The 20167-nt window shown below is 43.1% G+C and overlaps 1 protein-coding gene and 1 long non-coding RNA gene across 3 annotated transcripts in view; both read right to left on the bottom strand.

The window, feature by feature from the left end:
• The window catches only part of CDH3 (cadherin 3), a 106663-nt gene that overhangs the window by 16944 nt on the left and 69552 nt on the right, over positions 1-20167 (bottom strand). For both annotated transcript variants that reach the window (XM_059904938.1, XM_059904937.1), the window contains one exon: positions 812-894. In XM_059904938.1, the coding sequence (XP_059760921.1) occupies positions 812-894 (83 nt within the window). The remainder of the gene's footprint in view (positions 1-811; positions 895-20167) is intronic.
• Positions 11026-19621, bottom strand: LOC132353614 (uncharacterized). The gene is made up of 3 exons (XR_009499055.1): positions 18673-19621; positions 11617-11788; positions 11026-11426 (listed from the first exon to the last, which is right to left on the bottom strand). It is a non-coding gene; the product is annotated as an uncharacterized LOC132353614 (long non-coding RNA).

Below are 20167 nucleotides of genomic sequence, written 5' to 3'. Positions count from 1 at the left end.
TCACATCTGCTTACATACAGACAAAGTCTGGGGGATACTAGAAGCTTATAACGGTGGTTATCTGTGAGAAGGGGATAGGCAGTGTACTGATGTATTTTTCAGTGCAAAAAGAAGGTGCAGACATGTGAATAGTATGTTAGTTTTGCATAAAAGAGGACGGAAAAGTTTATTTTATACCTATATATAATATATATAAATATATTTAATATATAGAACAAATACATAAATTAGAAGGAAAGAAACTGGTAACAGGGTTACCTGTGTCTTCTCTTGGAGGGGTAGAGAGGGCATTAGACAGATGGGGAGAAAAAAGGGAAGGTTATTCTATAACTTTTTAATATTTAAAATTTTGAACCATGTGGATATATTAGCTGTTCAAAAAATTAAATTAAACAAAACAAAGAAATGTGGCCAAGAGCCTCAGGTCCATCTTCCCAAAGGTTCATGAGATTGGCAGTCCTGTGTTGGGATCGCCTTCACTTGCGGTTTACCGGCATGATATGGGAAAGAAGGAAAGGGAGGTGGGACAGGGAATTCAAGGGAGGAAGGGCACTGGGCCGTTACTCACAAAGCAGCTCTGGGCCCTCCTGGCCTGACTCTGGTGGCCCCTACTGGGCAGCTGCAAGCACTACCTTGCTTAGATCGGTACCCACGCGCACAGCTATGGGCAACTGAGGTCTAACCCTGTGTCCTCTGCAGGGGTAACATGGCTCACAACAGCCACGGCAACCTCGGCCTCCTGGCCAGCAGCAAGCTGGGCATGCACAGAGAATGTCTTTCTTCTCTCCTGAAGGTAGACATGGTGTTTTACCTGGACTGTTTTGTTGTTCAGAACAGTGAAGTCATCATCAGTCAGCAGGGCCGACTCTCGCCCAGGGCACTCCATGAAAACTACTGTGGGGAAGGGAGGAAAAGAGTATTAGGAAGGAGGGGCTTCTGGAAGATACCCCATGGGAGCCAAGACCTGACAACAGCCCCCCGACTGGATCAAGGACTATTCCAAGCCACTGCAGAAGGAGACTTGGCTTACTTCCTCTGACCAGCAATGTGATCAAATATGAGTTTCAGATGGGCTTCTGACTTTGGTCTCAAGAGGGCGGATCACTTCGTGGTCTGTGGGCCAAAGAACCAAAGTCATAGATATTCAGCGACATTAGCCCCATGGAGTCTCACGAGACATAGAGTTGACCCAAGGTCATAGCTGGAGGCAGAAGATTTTAAGCATTTCCGAAGGCTATGAGTCTACATATGCGTTGTATGCATCCTGCTACACCGTCACCCACACAGATCATTCTGGATAACCTCGGGTTGTTTCAGTCTGTCATGCTCCTTCTGAATCCTCCCTGCTTGGCCGCCCTTTAAACAAGCACTCTGAGTTAATAACTACCATTCGCTAATCCAGAGACTGGGCCCAATTCATCTTTACAACTATGCTGCCAAGGTAGGCATTAGCTCCTTTACAAAGATGAGAAAACTGAGGTTCAGAAGCCAGGTCAGCCTGACTCCAAGGCATACGCTAGAGAGTATTCACAACCAATGTTCTTACCCACCCTTCCTTGTGGCCAAAGCATGGAGTCAGGAAACCTGCCAGGGGCTACAACTGGGCCCATCGGCAACATGCCCTGTCCCAGGGGTTCCCTTAACGCTGGCCCAGACACCAGCACTCATCAGTTTACTAGACTGCAGCACAACAAGGACCAGAGGGACAGTGCTGTGCCATGGAAAGGTCAGGGTGAGCTCTCCCAACTGTCCTTTTTTGAAAAATTATCCTTTAGTTTCAGATGATGATGACAATTGTTTTAAATAATCCTTCCCTAAAATAAGAAAGGATAACAGATGAGGGTTTTTAAACTACAAAAGTAATGTGACAGAAGCAAGAAGAACTACAGTCCTGCAGCCTGTGGAACAAAAACCACATTCACAGAAAGATAGACAAGATGAAAAGGCAGAGGGCTATGTACCAGAGGAAGGAACAAGATAAAACCCCAGAAAAACAACTAAATGAAGTGGAGATAGGCAACCTTCCAGAAAAAGAACTCAGAATAATGATAGTGAAGATGATCCAGGACCTTGGAAAAAGAATGGAGGCAAAGATCGAGAAGATGCAAGAAATGTTTAACAAAGACCTAGAAGAATTCAAGAACAAACAGAGATGAACAATACAATAACTGAAATGAAAACTACACTAGAAGGAATCAATAGCAGAATAACTGAGGCAGAAGAATGGATAAGTGACCCAGAAGACAGAATGGTGGAATTCACTGCTGTGGAACAGAAAAAAGAAAAAAGAATGAAAAGAAATGAAGACAGCCTAAGAGACCTCTGGGACAACATTCAACGTGACAACATTCGCATTATAGGGGTCCCAGAAGGAGAAGAGAGAGAGGAAGGACCAGAGAAAATATTTGAAGAGATTATAGTCAAAAACTTCCTTAATATGGGAAAGGAAATAGCCACCCAAGTCCAGGAAGTGCAGCGAGTCCCATACAGGATAAACCCAAGGAGAAACATGCTGAGACACATAGTAATCAAATTGGCAAAAATGAAAGACAAAGAAAAATTATTGAAAGCAGCAAGGGAAAAACGACAAATAACATACAAGGGAACTCCAATAAGGTTAACAGCTGATTTCTCAGCAGAAACTCTACAAGCCAGAAGGGAGTGGCATGATATACTTAAAGTGATGAAAGGGAAGAACCTACAACCAAGATTACCCGGCAAGCACCTCATTCAGATTTGATGGAGAAATCAAAAGCTTTACAGACAAGCAAAAGCTAAGAGAATTCAGCACCATCAACCAGCTCTACAACAAATGCTAAAGGAACTTCTCTAAGAGGGAAACACAAGAGAAGAAAAGGACCTACAAAAACAAACCCAAAACAATTAAGAAAATGGTCATAGGAACATACATATCGATAATTACCTTAAACGTGAATGGATTAAATGCTCCAACCAAAAGACACAGGCTTGCTGAATGGATACAAAAACAAGACCCATATATATGCTGTCTACAAGAGACCCACTTCAGACCTAGGGACACATACAGACTGAAAGTGAAGGGATGGAAAAAGATATTCCATGCAAATGGAAATCAAAAGAAAGCTGGAGTAGCAATACTCATATCAGATAAAATAGACTTTAAAATAAAGAATGTTACAAGAGACAAGGAAGGACACTACATAATGATCAAGGGATCAATCCAAGAAGAAGATATAACAATTATAAATATACATGCACCCAACACAGGAGCGCCTCAATACATAAGGCAACTGCTAACAGCTAAAAAAGAGGAAATCGACAGTAACACGATAATAGTGGGGGACTTTAACACCTCACTTACACCAATGGACAGATCATCCAAAATGAAAATAAATAAGGAAACAGAAGCTTTAAATGACACAATAGACCAGATAGATTTAATTGATATTTATAGGACATTCCATTCAAAAACAGATTACACTTTCTTCTCAAGTGCGCACAGAACATTCTCCAGGATAGATCACATCTTGGGTCACAAATCAAGCCTCAGTAAATTTAAGAAAACTGAAATCATATCAAGCATCTTTTCTGACCACAACGCTATGAGATTAGAAATGAACTACAGGGAAAAAAACGTAAAAAACACAAACACATGGAGGCTAAACAATATGTTACTAAATAACCAAGAGATCACTGAAGAAATCAAAGAGGAAATCAAAAAATACCTAGAGACAAATGACAATGAAAACACGACGATCCAAAACCTATGGGATGCAGCAAAAGCAGTTCTAAGAGGGAGTTTATAGCTATACAAGCCTACCTCAAAAAACAAGAAAAATCTCAAATAAACAATCTAACCTTACACCTAAAGGAACTAGAGAAAGAAGAACAAACAAAACCCAAAGTTAGCAGAAGGAAAGAAGTCATAAAGATCAGAGCAGAAATAAATGAAATAGAAATAAAGAAAACAATAGCAAAGATCAATAAAACTAAAAGCTGGTTCTTTGAGAAGATAAACAACAACAACAAAAAGTAATATGAACATGATGAAGTATTCAAACAGTATATAAGAGTATAACATTAAAAAGTAGAATTCCAAATAATATCCAGACTATACAATGAACTCCTAAAACTCCAGAACAACAAAAAACAAACAACCCAATTTTAAAAAAATAAATAAAAAGGCAAAAGAGTTGAAAAGACATTTCTTCAAATAAGGTATACAAATGGCCAATAAGCATATGAAAAAATGCTCAATATCATTAGTCACTAGGGAAATACAAATCAAAATCACAATGAGAGGGCTTCCCTGGTGGCGCAGTGGTTGAGTCTGCCTGCCAATGCAGGAGACACGGGTTCGAGCCCTGGTCTGGGAGGATCCCACATGCCGCGGAGCAACTAGGCCCGTGAGCCACAATTACTGAGCCTGCGCGTCTGGAGCCTGTGCTCCGCAACAAGAGAGGCCGCGATAATGAGAGGCCCGCGCACCGCGATGAAGAGTGGCCCCCACTTGCCACAACTAGAGAAAGCCCTCGCACAAAAACGAGGACCCAACACAGTCATAAATAAAAATAAATAAATAAAAATTAAAAAAAAAAATCACAATGAGATACCACTTCATACCTACTAGGGTGGCAAAAAAAAAAAAGTAAATAACGAGTGTTGGCAAGAAGTAAAGACAGGGCTTCCCTGGTGGCGCAGTGGTTGAGAATCTGCCTGCTAATGCAGGGGACACGGGTTCGAGCCCTGGTCTGGGAAGATCCCACATGCCACGGAGCAGCTGGGCCCGTGAGCCACAACTACTGAGCCTGCGCATCTGGAGCCTGTGCCCCGCAACGGGAGGGGCCGCGATAGTGAAAGGCCCGCGCACCGCGATGAAGAGCGGTCCCCGCACCGCGATGAAGAGTGGCCCCCACTTGCCGCAACTAGAGAAAGCCCTCGCACGAACCGAAGACCCAGCACAGCCAAAAATAAATAAATAAATAAATTAAAAAAAAAAAAAAAAAGTAGCTATAAAAAAAAAGAAGTAAAGACATAGGAACCCTCCTGCACTGGGAATGTGAAATGGTGCAGCCACTGTGAAAAACAGTTTGGTGGCTCCTCAGAAGGTAAACATAAAATTACCACATGATCCAGCAATTCTACTTTTAGGCGTATACCCAAAAGAACTGAAGTAGGATCTCAAACAGATACTTGTACACATATTTTCATAGTATCACTATTCACAATCGCCAAAAGATGGAAACAACACAAGCGTCCATCAAGAGATGAATAGATAAACACAATGTGTTCTATACATACAATGGAATATTATTCAGTCTTTAAAAGGAATAAAGTTCTGACACATGCTGCAACATGGAAGAATCTTGAAAACATTATGCTAAGTAAGATAAGCTAGTCACAAAAGGGCAAATACTGCATGAGTCCACTTATATGAGGTACCTAGAATACTCAAATTAATAGACATAGAAAGTAGAATAGAAGTTACCAGGGGCTGGAGAGAGAGGGGAATGGGTAGTTATTGTTTAATGGGTACAGAGTTTCCATTTGGGATGATGAAAAAGTTCTGGAGACGGACTATGGTGATGGTTGCACTACAATTTGAACGTACTTAACGTCACCGAATTGTTTAAAATGGTCAAATTTTATGTTATGCATATTTTACCTCAATAAAAAAAAAAGTAGAAGTCTGATGTGGGAGTGTAAAATGGGATAGTCATTTTGGAAAACTGTTGGGCAGTATTTGCTGAAGCTAAATATACACGTTCCCCAAGACCCAGCAATTTTACTTTGAGGTATAGACCCAACAAAGATACATCCACTAAAAGACAAGTATTATAATATTCACAGCAGCACTGTCTATAATAGCTAAAGACTGGAAATAGCCCAAATGTCCACCAAGGTAGAATGAATAGAAATATGGTGGAATATTCATATAATGAAATGAGTCAACCACAAGGACATACAACAACATGAATGAATCTTACAAACACGGTTGAGTGACAGAAGCCAGATACAAGAGAGGACACGTGTATGATTCCATTAACATGAAGTTCAAAAGCAGGTAAAACTAACTTGGGTGAAAGAACTTAAGACACTGGCCATCTTTTGGGGAGAGGGTTAGTGCATGGAGGGTAGGAAGATGGAGGGCTTAAAAGCATACAGAGCTGCCTTCAGCTCCCCAGAGCCCCAGAGCTCACACACAGAGGCAGGTTCCTTCGTGGGAAGGCTGGAGTGTGCCCCTGAGAAAGAGAAGATTGCTTAGATACCAGCCCTGCCTCCTTGAGGACATCCCCACTGAGGAGTCATGGGCTGTGACAACATGCTCCGCCGGTGGGAGGAGGGGAAAGAGGGATCTCGGCCTGAGTCAGTTCCAAAGGGTCCCAGGGGCAGGGAGATTCCCAGGGTGACCCTGCCCTTTACCTCCAGCACACAGCTTTGTACTCTCATCTTCTGAGGAATCTTGCTTTGCCTTTGGGCTAAAAAAGACCAGGAATGATATGCGGCAGAGTTTAAATCATCTTAATATAGGGCAAAAGTTAAATAATCTATGGGGCATTCACTCCATGGATTTTTTATCCAGCTATGCAAAATGTAAGCAGAATGTAGAACTGCATATATGGTATATGTAACTATGCACAGGAAAAAATTTTAAAAAGACTGGAAGGAAATGAAGCTTCCCTGTGACTGGGGTTACCAGCTACTTATTATCTTTATTTTTCTGTAGGTCCAAGTTTTCTCTTAACATGAATTGTGTTCCCCCCTCAAATTCATGTGTTGAAGTCCTAATACCTCAGAATGTGATTATATTTGGAAAAAGGGCCTTTAAAGAGGTGATTGAATTAAAATGAGTTTATTAGGGTGGGCCCTAATCCAGTATGACGAGTGTCCTTATAAGAGGAGGAGGATATTTGGACACAGACAATTACAGAGAGAAGACTATGTACAGACACATGGAGAAGACAGCCATCTACAAGGTAAGGAGAGAGGCCTCAACAGAAACCAGCCCTGCTGACACCTTGATCTTGGACTTCTAGCCTCCTGAGTTGTGAGAAAATAAATTTCTGTGTTTAAGTCCCCAGTCTGTGTTCCTTTGTTTCAGCAGCCCTAGCAAACGAGTACAGCAAGCACCAATCTCAAGAGTCGAGAGTCCTTTCCATCATGAATTACTATTATTAACAGCTAACATTTGTTTGTTTGTTTTAATTTGTATGAATTTTAAAAATAAATTTATTTATTTATGGCTGTATTGGGTTTTCGTTGCTGTGTGCAGATTTTCTCTAGTTGCGGCGAGCGGGGACTACTCTTTGTTGCGGTGCGCGGGCTTCTCATTGCGGTGGCTTCTCTTGCTGTGGAGCATGGACTCTAGGCGCGCGGGCTTCAGTAGTTGTGGCACACAGGCTCAGTAGTTGTGGCTCGCGGGCTCTAGAGCGCAGGCTCAGTAGTTGTGGTGCACGGGCCTAGTTGCTCCACAGCATGTGGGATCTTCCCGGACCAGGGCTCGAACCCGTGTCCCCTGCCTTGGCAGGCGGATTCTTAACCACTGCGCCACCAGGGAAGCCCTAACGTTTGTATACTTTCTCATTTAATCTTCACCAAGCACCCAATAAAGTAGATTTTAACGCCCATTTTCTAAATTGGGAAAATGAGAGGTTAAATGAATTCACTGAAGTTACGTAGCTAGGAAATGGAAGGGCCAGAAGTGGTACCTAGACCTGTCTAGATTGAGTCGTTTATATAATATGGTTATATTATCTTTCTGACACACCTGAGAGTTTGTTTTCTTATCTCCTCCCTAACCCCCACTACCTGTGGTCCTTCTCCATCTACTGAAATAGCAAAGATTGATTTTTAGATGCTCAGTGAGGCAGTGTGATATCTGGAGAAAAGTACTAGACTCGGGGATAATAACAGTAACTCTCTTACAGGTAGTTGTGAGGATTAAATGAGAATAAATGTAAAGAACTGACAAATAGGATGCATTATGGCCAGGTCTGCTGTTAATACTATTAATAGCGATGGAGACCCCATTCTTGTGCAGGCACTGACCTTAACTTGATGGGTGATCCTGGGAAAGGCACTTGAATTCTGTGGGCCCCAGAATCAACTGTTTGCTGAAGTTTTTGTTTTGTTTTGTTTTGTTTTTTGGCCATGCCGCATGGTTTGCGGGATCTTAGCTCCCTGACCAGGGATCGAACCCGCGCCCTTGGTAGTGAAAGTGCGGAGTCCTAACCACTGGACCTCCAGGGAATTCCCATGTTTGCTGAAGCTTTGAGCCTAAGGCCTGTCTTCCCTTGGTTTGAAGGGAGAGAAGCATGTTATTAAAAGATGTATTCAAGAATAGTAGGGGCTTCCAAGGTGGCGCAGTGGTTGAGAATCCACCTGCCACTGCAGGGGATACAGGTTCGAGCCCTGGTCCAGGAAGATCCCACACGCCGCGGAGCAACTAAGCCCGTGTGTCACAACCACTCAGTCTGCGCTCTAGAGCCCACGAGCCACAACTACTGAAGCCCACGTGCCACAGCTACTGAAGCCTGTGCACCTAGAGCCCGCGCTCCGCAACAAGAGAAGCCACAGCAATGAGAAGCCCGCACAATGCAACGAAGAGTAGCCCCTGCTCGCCACAACTAAAGAAAGCCTGCACCCAGCAACCAAGAACCAACGCAGCCAAAAATAAATAAATTAATTAGTTAAAAAAAATAATAATGGGACCAAAAACACTTTCTCCTTGATGTAAAAAGAAGACGAAAAGCTTAAAAGGGAATACCTGAACTCACTAGGTGATTCAGCATTGCTTAAAGCTGTGTTAAGGACACATGCAAAGGTCCCTCAAAACTCTGTTAGTTGGAACCATCAGCATGTTGATGCAGAACTTGAATTAACTTATTAGGAATTTAGGTTTTCTCATTTGGAAGATGAAAATTAGACTTCACAGAGTCATCTTGAATATCAAATAAGATAAAACCACAAAACCACAAATTTGTAAACCCCAGAACTTTATACGGACTCATACCACATGAGGAAATGGGGGTTCAGAGGTGACATGGCTTGCCCAACATCATACAGCTAGTGAGTGGAATTAGAATTAGAACTCGGGGTGGTCATATTCTAAAGTCAGGTTCTTCAACGCAGCATCCATCAAGAACTAGTAGAGGGGCTTCCCTGGTGGCGCAGTGGTTGAGAATCTGCCTGCTAATGCAGGGGACACGGGTCTGAGCCCTGGTCTGGGAAGATCCCACATGCCGCGGAGCAACTAGGCCCGTGAGCCACAACTACTGAGCCTGCGTGTCTGGAGCCTGTGCTCCGCAACAAGAGAGGCCGCGATAGTGAGAGGCCCGTGCACGGCGATGAAGAGTGGCCCCCGCTTGCCACAACTAGAGAAAGCCCTCACACAGAAACGAAGACCCAACACAGCCAAAAATAAATAAATAAAATTAATTAAAAAAAAAAAAAAAGAACTAGTAGAGTGTTTCCTAAGTGCCCAACATTCTTCTAAATACTAGGGATGCATCAGGGAAAAAAATGTGTATCTTCAAGTACCTTTAAGTTCTTATAGGATACTGCCTCCTGTCCAAAATCACCTTTCCACAGCTATCTACCAAACTAATCAGTAATGCGTTGATTGTAATAGCAAAAGTCCAGACAACCTAAATGTCCATCAATGACAGATTAACTTTGTGTAATGATAACATCTATACGAGAACACTACGCAGCCATAAAAAGCTGTAAAAGATAAGGAAGCCCCTATGTATTGACATGGAAAGATCTCTAAGACATATTGTTAATTAAAAAAAAAAAAAGATATGGGGACTTCCCTGGTGGTCCAGCAGTTAAGGCTCTGTGCTCCCAATGCAGGGCGCCTGGGTTTGATCCCTGGTCAAGGAACTAGATCCCACATGCCGCAACGAAGATCTCCAACGCGGCAACAAAGATCTCATGTGCTGCAACTAAAGACCCGGTGCAGCTGAATTAATTATTTATTTATTTATTTATTTAAAAAGATATGGAGAAATGTAGTCTATGATAACATTCGTATTTTAAAATAAATACTTCTGGAAGGTGACCCAAAAAACTGGGCTTATGGGTGGAGAAGCTAGTAGCTAAGGAACAGGAAAGATACTTTTTACCGTGTACCCTTCTGAATTTTGACCCACGTGAATGCATTAGCTAGCTATTCAAACACTGATAAAAAATAAAAATTAACTGTCACTTTTCGCATTCTTAAAACAGCCCTATTCCTAAGGGAAGGTCTTCAGCTAGCAGAGGGGCTGGCCAGATAAGCCTGTCAGGTTTTTCACTTAATGAGTGCCTCTCAATGAACTCTCCAATCCTCTCCCACCAAGTTACCCAGCAGGGGGCTAATGCCTTAATCCCCCAAACTCTAAAAGCTGCCAGAAACCCAGAAACCATCTTCCTGCTGTCCACAAAATCTGCCCACCAGGAATGTACGGTACACTTCACTACCCTGTTTGCTGGCACATTTCCATTGTTTTATGGGTCCAAACATTTGTAGCACAGTATCTGGGCTGTCCATCTATTCTTAGAGGGGACAGTGCCAACAATCAAGGAGAAGTCAGTAGTCAGGTACTTCAATTGTACGTGCCTCCCACGCAGGCTGCACATTCCAGCTGCCCCATCAGCCCTCAGCCACGTTCAGCTGGATGCAGAATACAACCAAGGGGCATGAGTCAGGCAGGCAGGAACAAGCTTCAAAGACCCACTCTGCCCGAGACACCCAGCTAAGTGTTTTCTTATCCAAGTCCTCAAAAAATAACCCACCAGGTAGATACTACTCCCCTATTTTGACAACTCAGGAAACAAGAGACTACCCTGGGGTTGAAGTGCCTCAGGAAGCAGCTTCAGAGAGGAGAGCAAAGTATACGAAGCCCCATAACTCGGAAGCAGCAGGACCAGATTTCAAATCCTAAAGGCAGAGGAAATTGAGTGATGAAGAATATGGGATTTGGAGTCCAAAAGACTTGGGTTCACATCCATGTCGTGTGAACATACATACAGAAGCTGTTTTCTCATCTGGAAAATGGGAATAATACCTACCTCGTAAGATTATTGGGAGGAATAAGTGGGATAACGGTCACACAGCACTGAGCACTGTGTCTGGCCCAGAGTAAGCCCTCAATACAAGCAACTTTTAGCCTACTCACAATTAACCAGGGCTTCTGACTCCAAGTCCATGCCTCTCTCTACACCATAGAGAAACCATCTCTCAGAGTGGGCATGGGGTGAGTTACAGCCATGTGCTTTACCTAAGGGCTGATGCACGGAAGGGAAAAGGGGATACACAGCACCAAAGAACATAACAGGGAGCTGGCTCAGTCTGCATCTGGAGAGGACTGTTTCGTAGGGGGTGCTCCATGGTTTACTGGGAGAGGCAGAGGATGGAGATCTCACAGCCAATCTGACCTGCCCAGGGAAACTCGCTGAGGCACCTGTAGAAACATGAGCAGTTTTCTTTGTAAGCCATGAGTCACACAGAGGCTGGTAAACGGTAAGCCCTGGGGCAGATCATTACAACTTCCTCCCAGATGCTTCTTGGCTCTACTGGCTTGTATCACTGGTTTCAAAATGAAGTTGATCCGAAACCAGGTCTCATCATTACTCACCCCCCTTCTACCGTACCTTCTCACAGCTAGTGAAGGAAGCTGATTCCCGTTCCTGACTGCAGCCTAGTTCCACAAGGCCACAAATCTTGGCCAAGTCATGGAGGCATGAATGGGCTCGTGTCAAACTCTTTCTGGGACAAGTTGGTGAGCACTGACGAGCACATGGGGCAATAGTTCAGATCTTAAGGCTGAAAAACAGAGACGTAAACATAGCTCTTACTTCCACACCCACCTAAGACCTTAAAGTCATTTGACAGCTTTAAACTCAGTTTCTTCCACAGAGGTTCTGAACCATAAAGTTGATGAACCTGATGAAGATGTAGGTATTTGTACCAATATAAACTGATAGGTTTCAGCACTGAGTCTGAACATACAATTCCTACAATACTGTTGGGGAAGGGAGTTAGTAACCTGAGACAGCTTCTAGAGATTTTTTTTTTTTTATATCAGAGCTCTGTGTATCTGCACTAGATAGAAACATCCAATGGAACCAGGAGTCCCTGGCCTGTGCTCAGAGCTCCTCTCTAAAGACCATCCTGCCAAGCCTGGCCTCAGATCCTGAGCTGGCGCCACTATAAAACTTGGGCAAGAAGGGTTGAGTCCCTGGAGTACTAGAGCTGTTGAAAGAAGAAAGCTTTTTAAATAGACTTTTAAGAATTAATGGATATTAGGCTGGGAACTCATCCCAGGCCTGCTTTTAGGTTGGAATTGCCTAGACACTTCCAACTCTCAAGGAAACACCCATGAAGGTCAGAAGCTTGTCTTCTCAGCCATGACATAGAGGTGCTATGTAGTCCCAATGTCCAACCTTACTGGATGTTCTGGCAAAATAAAACCACCATCTCTCAGGGGTAAATGTCCTTCAAGTGATCAACACTTGATCACTTGACAGTTTTCCTATTGATCTTTGGGCATTTTAATGAGAAGGGAAGAGTAATATCAGTTTGAAAGTGTTGTGGCCAAACGGCATCTTGTTGGGGAATGAGGGAGACACTGTCAAAGGTGTTTCCATTCTAGCTTGGTCTAGAGACACACCTAGCTTATAAAGTAAACAAACCTGTCCTTGTAGCTATCACTACTTTCTGTTAAGGGAGTGGGATAAGAAGGTGCAAGGAGAAAGTATGTGGCATTGCCTTGAAAGAAGATTCTGGCATTTTCCTGAGTAAAACTACCCGTAGAAAAAAGTTCACTTACTAAGAAATACAAATTAAAAGGACAAGTGTTGTGAAATACTTAGGGAATGGATGCTGCTATATATTGTAAGGGGGTGGGGGAAACGTAGATCAACACAAACTTTTGGGCAGTTAAGGCTTAAACAAGTCCTTCGACCCAAGAATTGTGCCAGGAAGTCATCCAAGATGTGACAAAACCATACCTGCACGGATGTTCATGACTGTTGCTTAGTGTTTAAAAAAAAAGTCTCAACAACTTAACTTTCAACAGAATACTTAATTACGTGTGCTACAGTCACTCAAATGTCTCACCTACAGCCTTAAATACTGTAAAAAAGGTATCAAGGAAAAACAGTGCTCTGCTCAGGGGGAAAAAGTCACAAAACAGCCATTTATTTATTTATTTATTTATATTGGAGTAAAATTGCTTTACAATGTTGTGTTAGTTTCTGCTGTACAATGAAGTGAATCGGCTATATGTATACCTATATCCCCTCCCTCTTGGACCTCCCTCCCCACCCTTTCCCCCCATCTAGGTCATCACAGAACACCGAGCTGATCTCCCTGTGCTATACAGCAGGTTCCCACTAGCTATCTATTTTACACATGGTAGTCTATTTATGTCAAACGTAATCTCCCACTTCGTCCCACCCTCCCCTTCCCCCCCTGTGTCCACATGTCCATTCTCTACGTCTATGTCTCTAGTCCTGCCCTACAAATACGTTCATCTGTACCATTTTTCTAGATTCCACATATATGCGTTAATATACAATATTTACAAAATAGCCACTTATAGTTTATAGCCTGAGCCTGACAATCATAAAATATTAATATCTTTATACTCGTTAGAAGAAGGGGGGGTGGTGGAGCCTTGGCACCAGGAAGGCAGACTAGCTCTCCCCAGAACCAATGACTTTCCAGGCCAAAGAAGCCCAAGAGGGACTTCCCTGGTGGTGCAGTGGTTAAGAGTCCGCCTGCCAGTGCAGGGGACATAGGTTCGATCCCTGGTATGGGAAGATCCCACGTGCCGCAGAGCAACTAAGCCCATGCGCCACAACTACTGAGCCTGTGCTCTAGAGCCCGCATGCCACAACTACTGAGCCCATGAGCCACAACTACTGAAGCCCGCATGCCTAGAGCCCGTGCTCCGCAACAAGAGAAGCCACCGCAATGAGAAGCCTGCGCACCGCAACGAAGAGTAGCCCCCACTTGCTGCAACTAGGGAAAGCCTGCGCGCAGCAACGAAGACCCAACACAGCCAAAAATAAATAAATAAATAAGTTTATTAAAAAAAAAAAAAGAAGTCCAAGGTGGTGGAGGGTGAGCAGAATCTGATCTGAGGAGACTAGTGGGCAGCGGCTGCAAGGCATGCGAGCGGGGGGGCGGAGGGGGGACATGGGGAGCCCACGAGATGCTAGGACCCCAAGGGGCTATCCCGTGGCATGCCGGGAGATAAAGCACCCCACGTGTCCTGCCACAGCCGTTTGTCGCCCTCAGAGGAGCCAGACTGATTCCCTAAAGCAGAGAGCAGTGCAAGTGGACCTGCCTCCCTGGGTGTTCGTGATGATCCGTCACCACAAGATCACCACCTTGGGGGATGCTAGGAAGTCAAGCACGGTGCTGGAGCTGAAGCGCTTGGTGAAAGGCATTCTTAAGTGGCCACCGGCGGCGCAAGGAGCAGCTTTACACAGATGACAGCTCCTGGACAACAGCATGACCCTGGGGGAGTGTGGCTACGCCTGGCAGACGCCTCCATCTATACACCATTCACCCTGGACCTGGATCTTCCTGCAGATGGCGCCGATGGGGCATTTGAGGCCCTCAGCCTGTAGCCCTTCTCTGATCCACTGAAGTAGAATATGAAGCTGGATTGTCAGGAATGCCAGGCAGGAGGGCGAGCTGTGGGGCAATGAAGCAATGGGACTCGGGCCCTCTCCTTCAGATCAGATATCTTCAAGGAAGACTTGATTACGGAAATGGACCTGGAAGATCTATTAAAAATGTTCATTTGAAATGACTAAAGTCCTTTATGGGTGGTGGACCTCCATTCTGCTTATCTTCCAGTTTTTCCATAGTAAACATGTATTTGATTTGCAATCAGAATGAGACGTTGTGATTTTTCCCCCCTCTGACTAGTATATGGCAACCCCATGTTGTTAAGGAGAAAGCAATTCTTTCTAGGGGAGTTTTGCCTCTCTGCAGAAAGCTCTTTGGAAAGATCTCCATTACTCAGGTTCTTCCTCACGCTTGGGAGCTGGGTCCTCCCTTATAATCCCCAGAGAGAAACCCAAGCTGAGCTATACTTGACAGCACTCTGGGAGTTCCAAACATGGCTGACTCAAAGCTCAGTGTTAGGTGCTGTCAATGATTCCCACCCTCAAGAATGAGAGCAGAGATCCCAGCGATCAACCTGGGACCTCTGGGATACCAATTAAGGGTCTGGTGGGTTAAACTGCTGCCCATTGGCCCGGCAGCTTTGGGCAAGTCGCTTCATATTTAAGCTGTTAACAGTAAGCACTCAACAAATATAAGCCCTTGGTAATTTCCAGTATCTAAAAATGGGAACACACACACACACACACACACACACACACACACACACACACCCAGGCTCTTGTTAGGGCCAAATAAGATGTATTGCGCTTTTTAAAGCACAATTAAGTATTCAAAACCAGGGACGGTAATTTAAAAAGCAAAACAAAAGAACAAGAAGGTAAAGGTCATTCAGAATCCTGAGGTAAGCAGAAAATTAAGGAAAAAAAAAAAAAAAGGATCAACTTCCATTGAGACAAGCATTGGAAGTTAAATTCAAAATGCCATGCTTTCAGGAATTCCCTGGCAGTCCAGTGGTTAGGACTTGGCACTTTCACTGCCAAGGCCCAGGTTCAACCCCTGGTCAGGGAACTAAGATCCCTGCAACCTGTGGGGCCAAAGAGGGGGTGGAATGCCATGCTTTCATTCACATTTCACTAGTTTGTTCCTTCTTTCAGATCCTCTCTAAAAGAGATATATTCACCTCTTCACAGTGACCTTCATGATATCACAGAGCAACAGTTCCCAAATCCAACTGATAAAATCACCTGGAGAACTTTAAAAAAAACCCAGATTCCCTGCTTCCAGCCCACCCATCACTTCTACTGAGTCAGTTTCTGGAGGTGGATTTAGGGAAGACGGTTTATCATTTGTTTGTTTGTTTGTTTTTTAATAAATTTATTTATTTATTTGTTTTTTGGCTGCGTTGGGTCTTCATTGCTGTGCGCGGGTTTTCTCGAGTTGCGGCGAGCGGGAGCTACTCTTCGTTGCGCTGTGCGGACTTCTCATTGTCGTGGCTTCTCTTGCTGCAGAGCAGGGGCTCTAGGCGCGCGGGCTTCAGTAGTTGTGGCTCACGGGCTCTAGAGCGCAGGCTCGGTAGTTGTGGCGCACAGGCTTAGTTGCTCTGCGGCATGTGGGATCTTCCCGGACCAGGGCTCGAACCTGTGTCCCCTGCGTTGGCAGGCGGATTCTTAACCACTGCGCCACCAGGGAAGCCCAGTTTATTGGTTTTTTAAAGTTCCTGGTTCTCACCTTTATTTCTTGTAAGCAGGTAAACTGGTATGGATTTTTGAGGGCACTTCAGAATATGTATTAAAATTTCAAATGTCCAGATTCTTCCTCTGACCACCATATATATCTGTCTTTTCAATATCTCCCCCTGGATGCTTTAAAGGCATAATCCATAATCTTAAAATCATGTCAAAAGCAAATTCATGATCTTCTTTACTCTTGCCCTAAATATGGTCCTTTTCCAGTGTATCTCCCAGGGAATAGTACATCAATGCACTCAGCTACACAAATCCAAAATCTGGGCCTCAGAAGCAGCCCAGAGGCTGTGTCTAGAGTACCCGGACTCAAATTTTGGTTCCAGCGACAGACTTTGGGCAAGTATGTTTCCATACCTAGAAGATGGGAATGATGCTAGTAATACCTGCCTCAGTTAAATGAGTTAATATTTAGCACAGTGCCTAGTGTACTGTTATCTAGCATCCTATTCCTTGACCATTTCTCCCTCAGACTCCCCTTCACAGTCAATCACCAAGACTCATGCCTCTCCATCTCTACCTCCCCAACCTTAGTACTTACTACATCATTTTTAGCCTAAATGAGTACAAAATTCTCCATTTTAAAAAAAGGATCTTTTAAAAACGCAACAGATACATTTGAGAAAATAAGATCACTTCCTTGTTTGAAACTCATCAATGATGTGCCATTGTTCTCAGGATAAAACCCAAAATCTATAATGTGCCCAATCCTTATCTCCATTGTCTAGCCACAATGGTCCTCTTCTTAAGTGCATCATAACCCCTTACCACAGGGCCTTTGCACACGCTGCTTCTTCTGCCTAGAACAGTGTCTCCCTACATTCCCATTCCAATTCTAATTGCCTATCTCCCTTACTAGTCTCTATAATGCCCAAAGGCAGAGACTGTGTTAGAATCTGCTTATCACTATATCCCAACACCTAGCACTGTGCCTGATACAAAGTAGGCATTCAATAATTGTTGAATGAACTATAAAAGTCCTTTGACCCAGCAATTTTTCTTCTAGGAATGCAGTCTAAAGATGTAAGTATACAAACTAGTCTAGCTGTAACACCATTGCTATTATCATTACCACTAACACCTGACATTTATTTATTTACTACATGCTTTTTCATACCCTAACTCATTTAATCCTCACTACAGCCTATGAGATCCCCATTATTACCCCTATTTTACAGATGAGGAAGCTGAAGCATAGAGGTTAAGCAAATTTACCCAACCCTTACAGCTAGTAAGTAGACAAACAGATTTAACCCAGGCACAGTGGCTCTGGAACTCCAGCTCAGACACTCTATACATTATAATACAGTTATATTTTATGCAAACTTCAATTGTCAAAATTTGAAATGGTGCTGTAAATATTAAAGTCTCACTTTGTATGCAGTTTGAAGAAATGCAAATCTCCCAAATTAAGAAAAAGTGTAAAAAGTCACATTATTTCAATACAAGAGAGACTAGGGCTTCCCTGGTGGTGCAGTGGTTAAGAATCCACCTGCCAATGCAGAGGACACGGGTTCGAGTCCTGGTCCAGGAAGATCCTACATGCCACGGAGCACCTAAGCCTGTGAGCCACAGCTACTGAAGCCCAAGTACCTAGAGCCCGTGCTTCACAACGAGAAGCTATGGCAATGAGAGGCCCACACACCGCAACGAAGAGTAGCCCCCGCTCGCCGCAACTAGAGATAGCCTGCGTGCAGCAACAAAGACCCAACACAGACAAAAATAAATAATAATAAACAAAAAAGATATTTAAAAAATCTTAAAAAAAATACAAGGGAGACCAGTGAGTTGTAAGCATCCAATTCCCTTATTCCACACACATACACTTCACATATGTTCATAAGAGGACATAAGTCTTGAATCATAGGAGTTATGAATTATTTGAGGTTTTCAAGGATAAATCTTTTACATCGATGCAACCACCCTGTGCAAGACTGTTTATTGCAGCAATATTTGGGTTTAAGAAAAAACCCATAAGCCCCTCTTGGAAACTAAGATCAGAAATGAGTATTCTCTTTAAGAATGGAAATCAACTTTTATTCATCAAAATGCTTGCTAACTAGATTTTGAAAACTAAAGAGAAACTTGAGAAAAAATGCATTTTCGCTTTGACTGAATGGCACACTCTCAAGCTTTCAACATCCAAGGAAAATAATGCAAGTGCTAATACATTTGATAGTGCACTTCTGAGTTATGCAATTTAAATTTAAAAAATTTTTGATTTCAAATACTTTTGAAACATTCAGATAACTAAACCTTAAAACAATGGTTAGTGTGAAAACTAATGATTTTTAAATGGTACAGTAACCTTATTAAGCTTACCTCAAAGCCTGTCTTGAAGGTATTGTTCAAACATAAAAATTTAATTTAACTGAATGGGGTTAAGAGGAACAATTCATTCAATCACCTTTCTACAGCAGTCTTTCCTAATAAGGTGATTCCTGACAGATTTCTAAAAATTCAAACACTTCACAATTTTTACGTTAACTCCTCCCCACTTCCACATCTGTAAAAGATAAAAATAGGGGGTTAGCTAATAAATCATGGTATATCTACCACGTAGAAGACTATGGAGCTGTTAAAAGCAAGATAGATGTGTACTTACCAGTCTGGAAAGATGCCTGTGATTCAGTAAGTTAAAAAAAGTAAGTTGTACGATAATGTTTGTTAAGTATGACATAGTCCAATCCTTGTTTTAATAATTCCTGTGTGCATACATAAGTTCTTTGTCAAGAAAAAGGTCTACAACAGATGTAGAGAACACACGTATGGACACCAAGTGGGGAAAGTGGTGGTGGGGTGGTGGTGGTGGTGGTGGGATGAATTGGGAGACTGGGATTGACATGTATACACTGATGTGTATAAAATGGATAACTAATAAGAACCTGTTGTATAAAAAAATAAATAACATTAAATTCAAAAATTAAAAAAAAAGAAAAAGGTCTACAAGAATTCACATTAAACTATTAACTGTGCTTACCCTACCGGAGCAGAACTGAGGAAGAGAGAACTTTCACGTGTTTGTTTCTGATTTGCTTCTGTTGAGACGCAATGGAGTTCAATGGTTAAAGCTCAGGCAGCTTAGATTTGAATCCAAGCTCTGCTATTTATTATTTGCATGATCTTGGGCAAGTTACTTAACCTCTCTGGCCTCAGATTCCTCATCCATAAAATGGGGATAGTAATAGTACCTACTTCAAGGGATGTTATGGTGATTAAACAAGGTAATACACGTAAAATGCTAAGAGCTGTACCTGTCACATAGTACATGCTATTATTTTATTGAAAAACATTGTTTTTACAGTGACTAGATATTCACGTATTAATGTGAAATCCCAACCAACGAGCCCAACTCTACACAAATTATATAAAATAGTATATATGAAAGAGGGTGTGATAGAAATAAAAAGCTCCCTAGGCAATCCTGATAGTCAGCCAAGCTTGCAAACTACTGACTCAAAGGCAGGGGTAAACCAGTTGTAGTGTGGCTGCGTTCCAGTTGGGGAACACAGGAGAATTCTGGAAGCAGTAAAAGACCATAAAAGACAAGAAAATGGCAGGTCTTGAAGCCCTGGTGAGAAGCCCTGGCTGAAGCTGACTCCACAAGGAGAGGGAAGGGTGTGGGCCTGGCATCTTGTTCTGGCTTGTGTGTGGGGAGCCCACAAGTACCTGTCTTTTCTCTCTGCCTGAAGCTACAAGATGGGGCTCGTGAGAAGGCAGGCAGCCTTAAGCAAGACAGCCAGGTTAGTAGCTGAGCCCTCCAGCCCTGCTCTCTGTCTGACTAACCAGCAGTCCACCTCCTCACGTCCAAGGGCCA

The sequence above is a fragment of the Balaenoptera ricei genome, chromosome 19 (genome assembly GCF_028023285.1).
Source record: "Balaenoptera ricei isolate mBalRic1 chromosome 19, mBalRic1.hap2, whole genome shotgun sequence".
NCBI classification, from domain to species: domain Eukaryota; kingdom Metazoa; phylum Chordata; class Mammalia; order Artiodactyla; family Balaenopteridae; genus Balaenoptera; species Balaenoptera ricei.
Note: the sequence above shows the minus strand (reverse complement) of the source record. Positions and strands in the feature narration are given on the sequence as shown.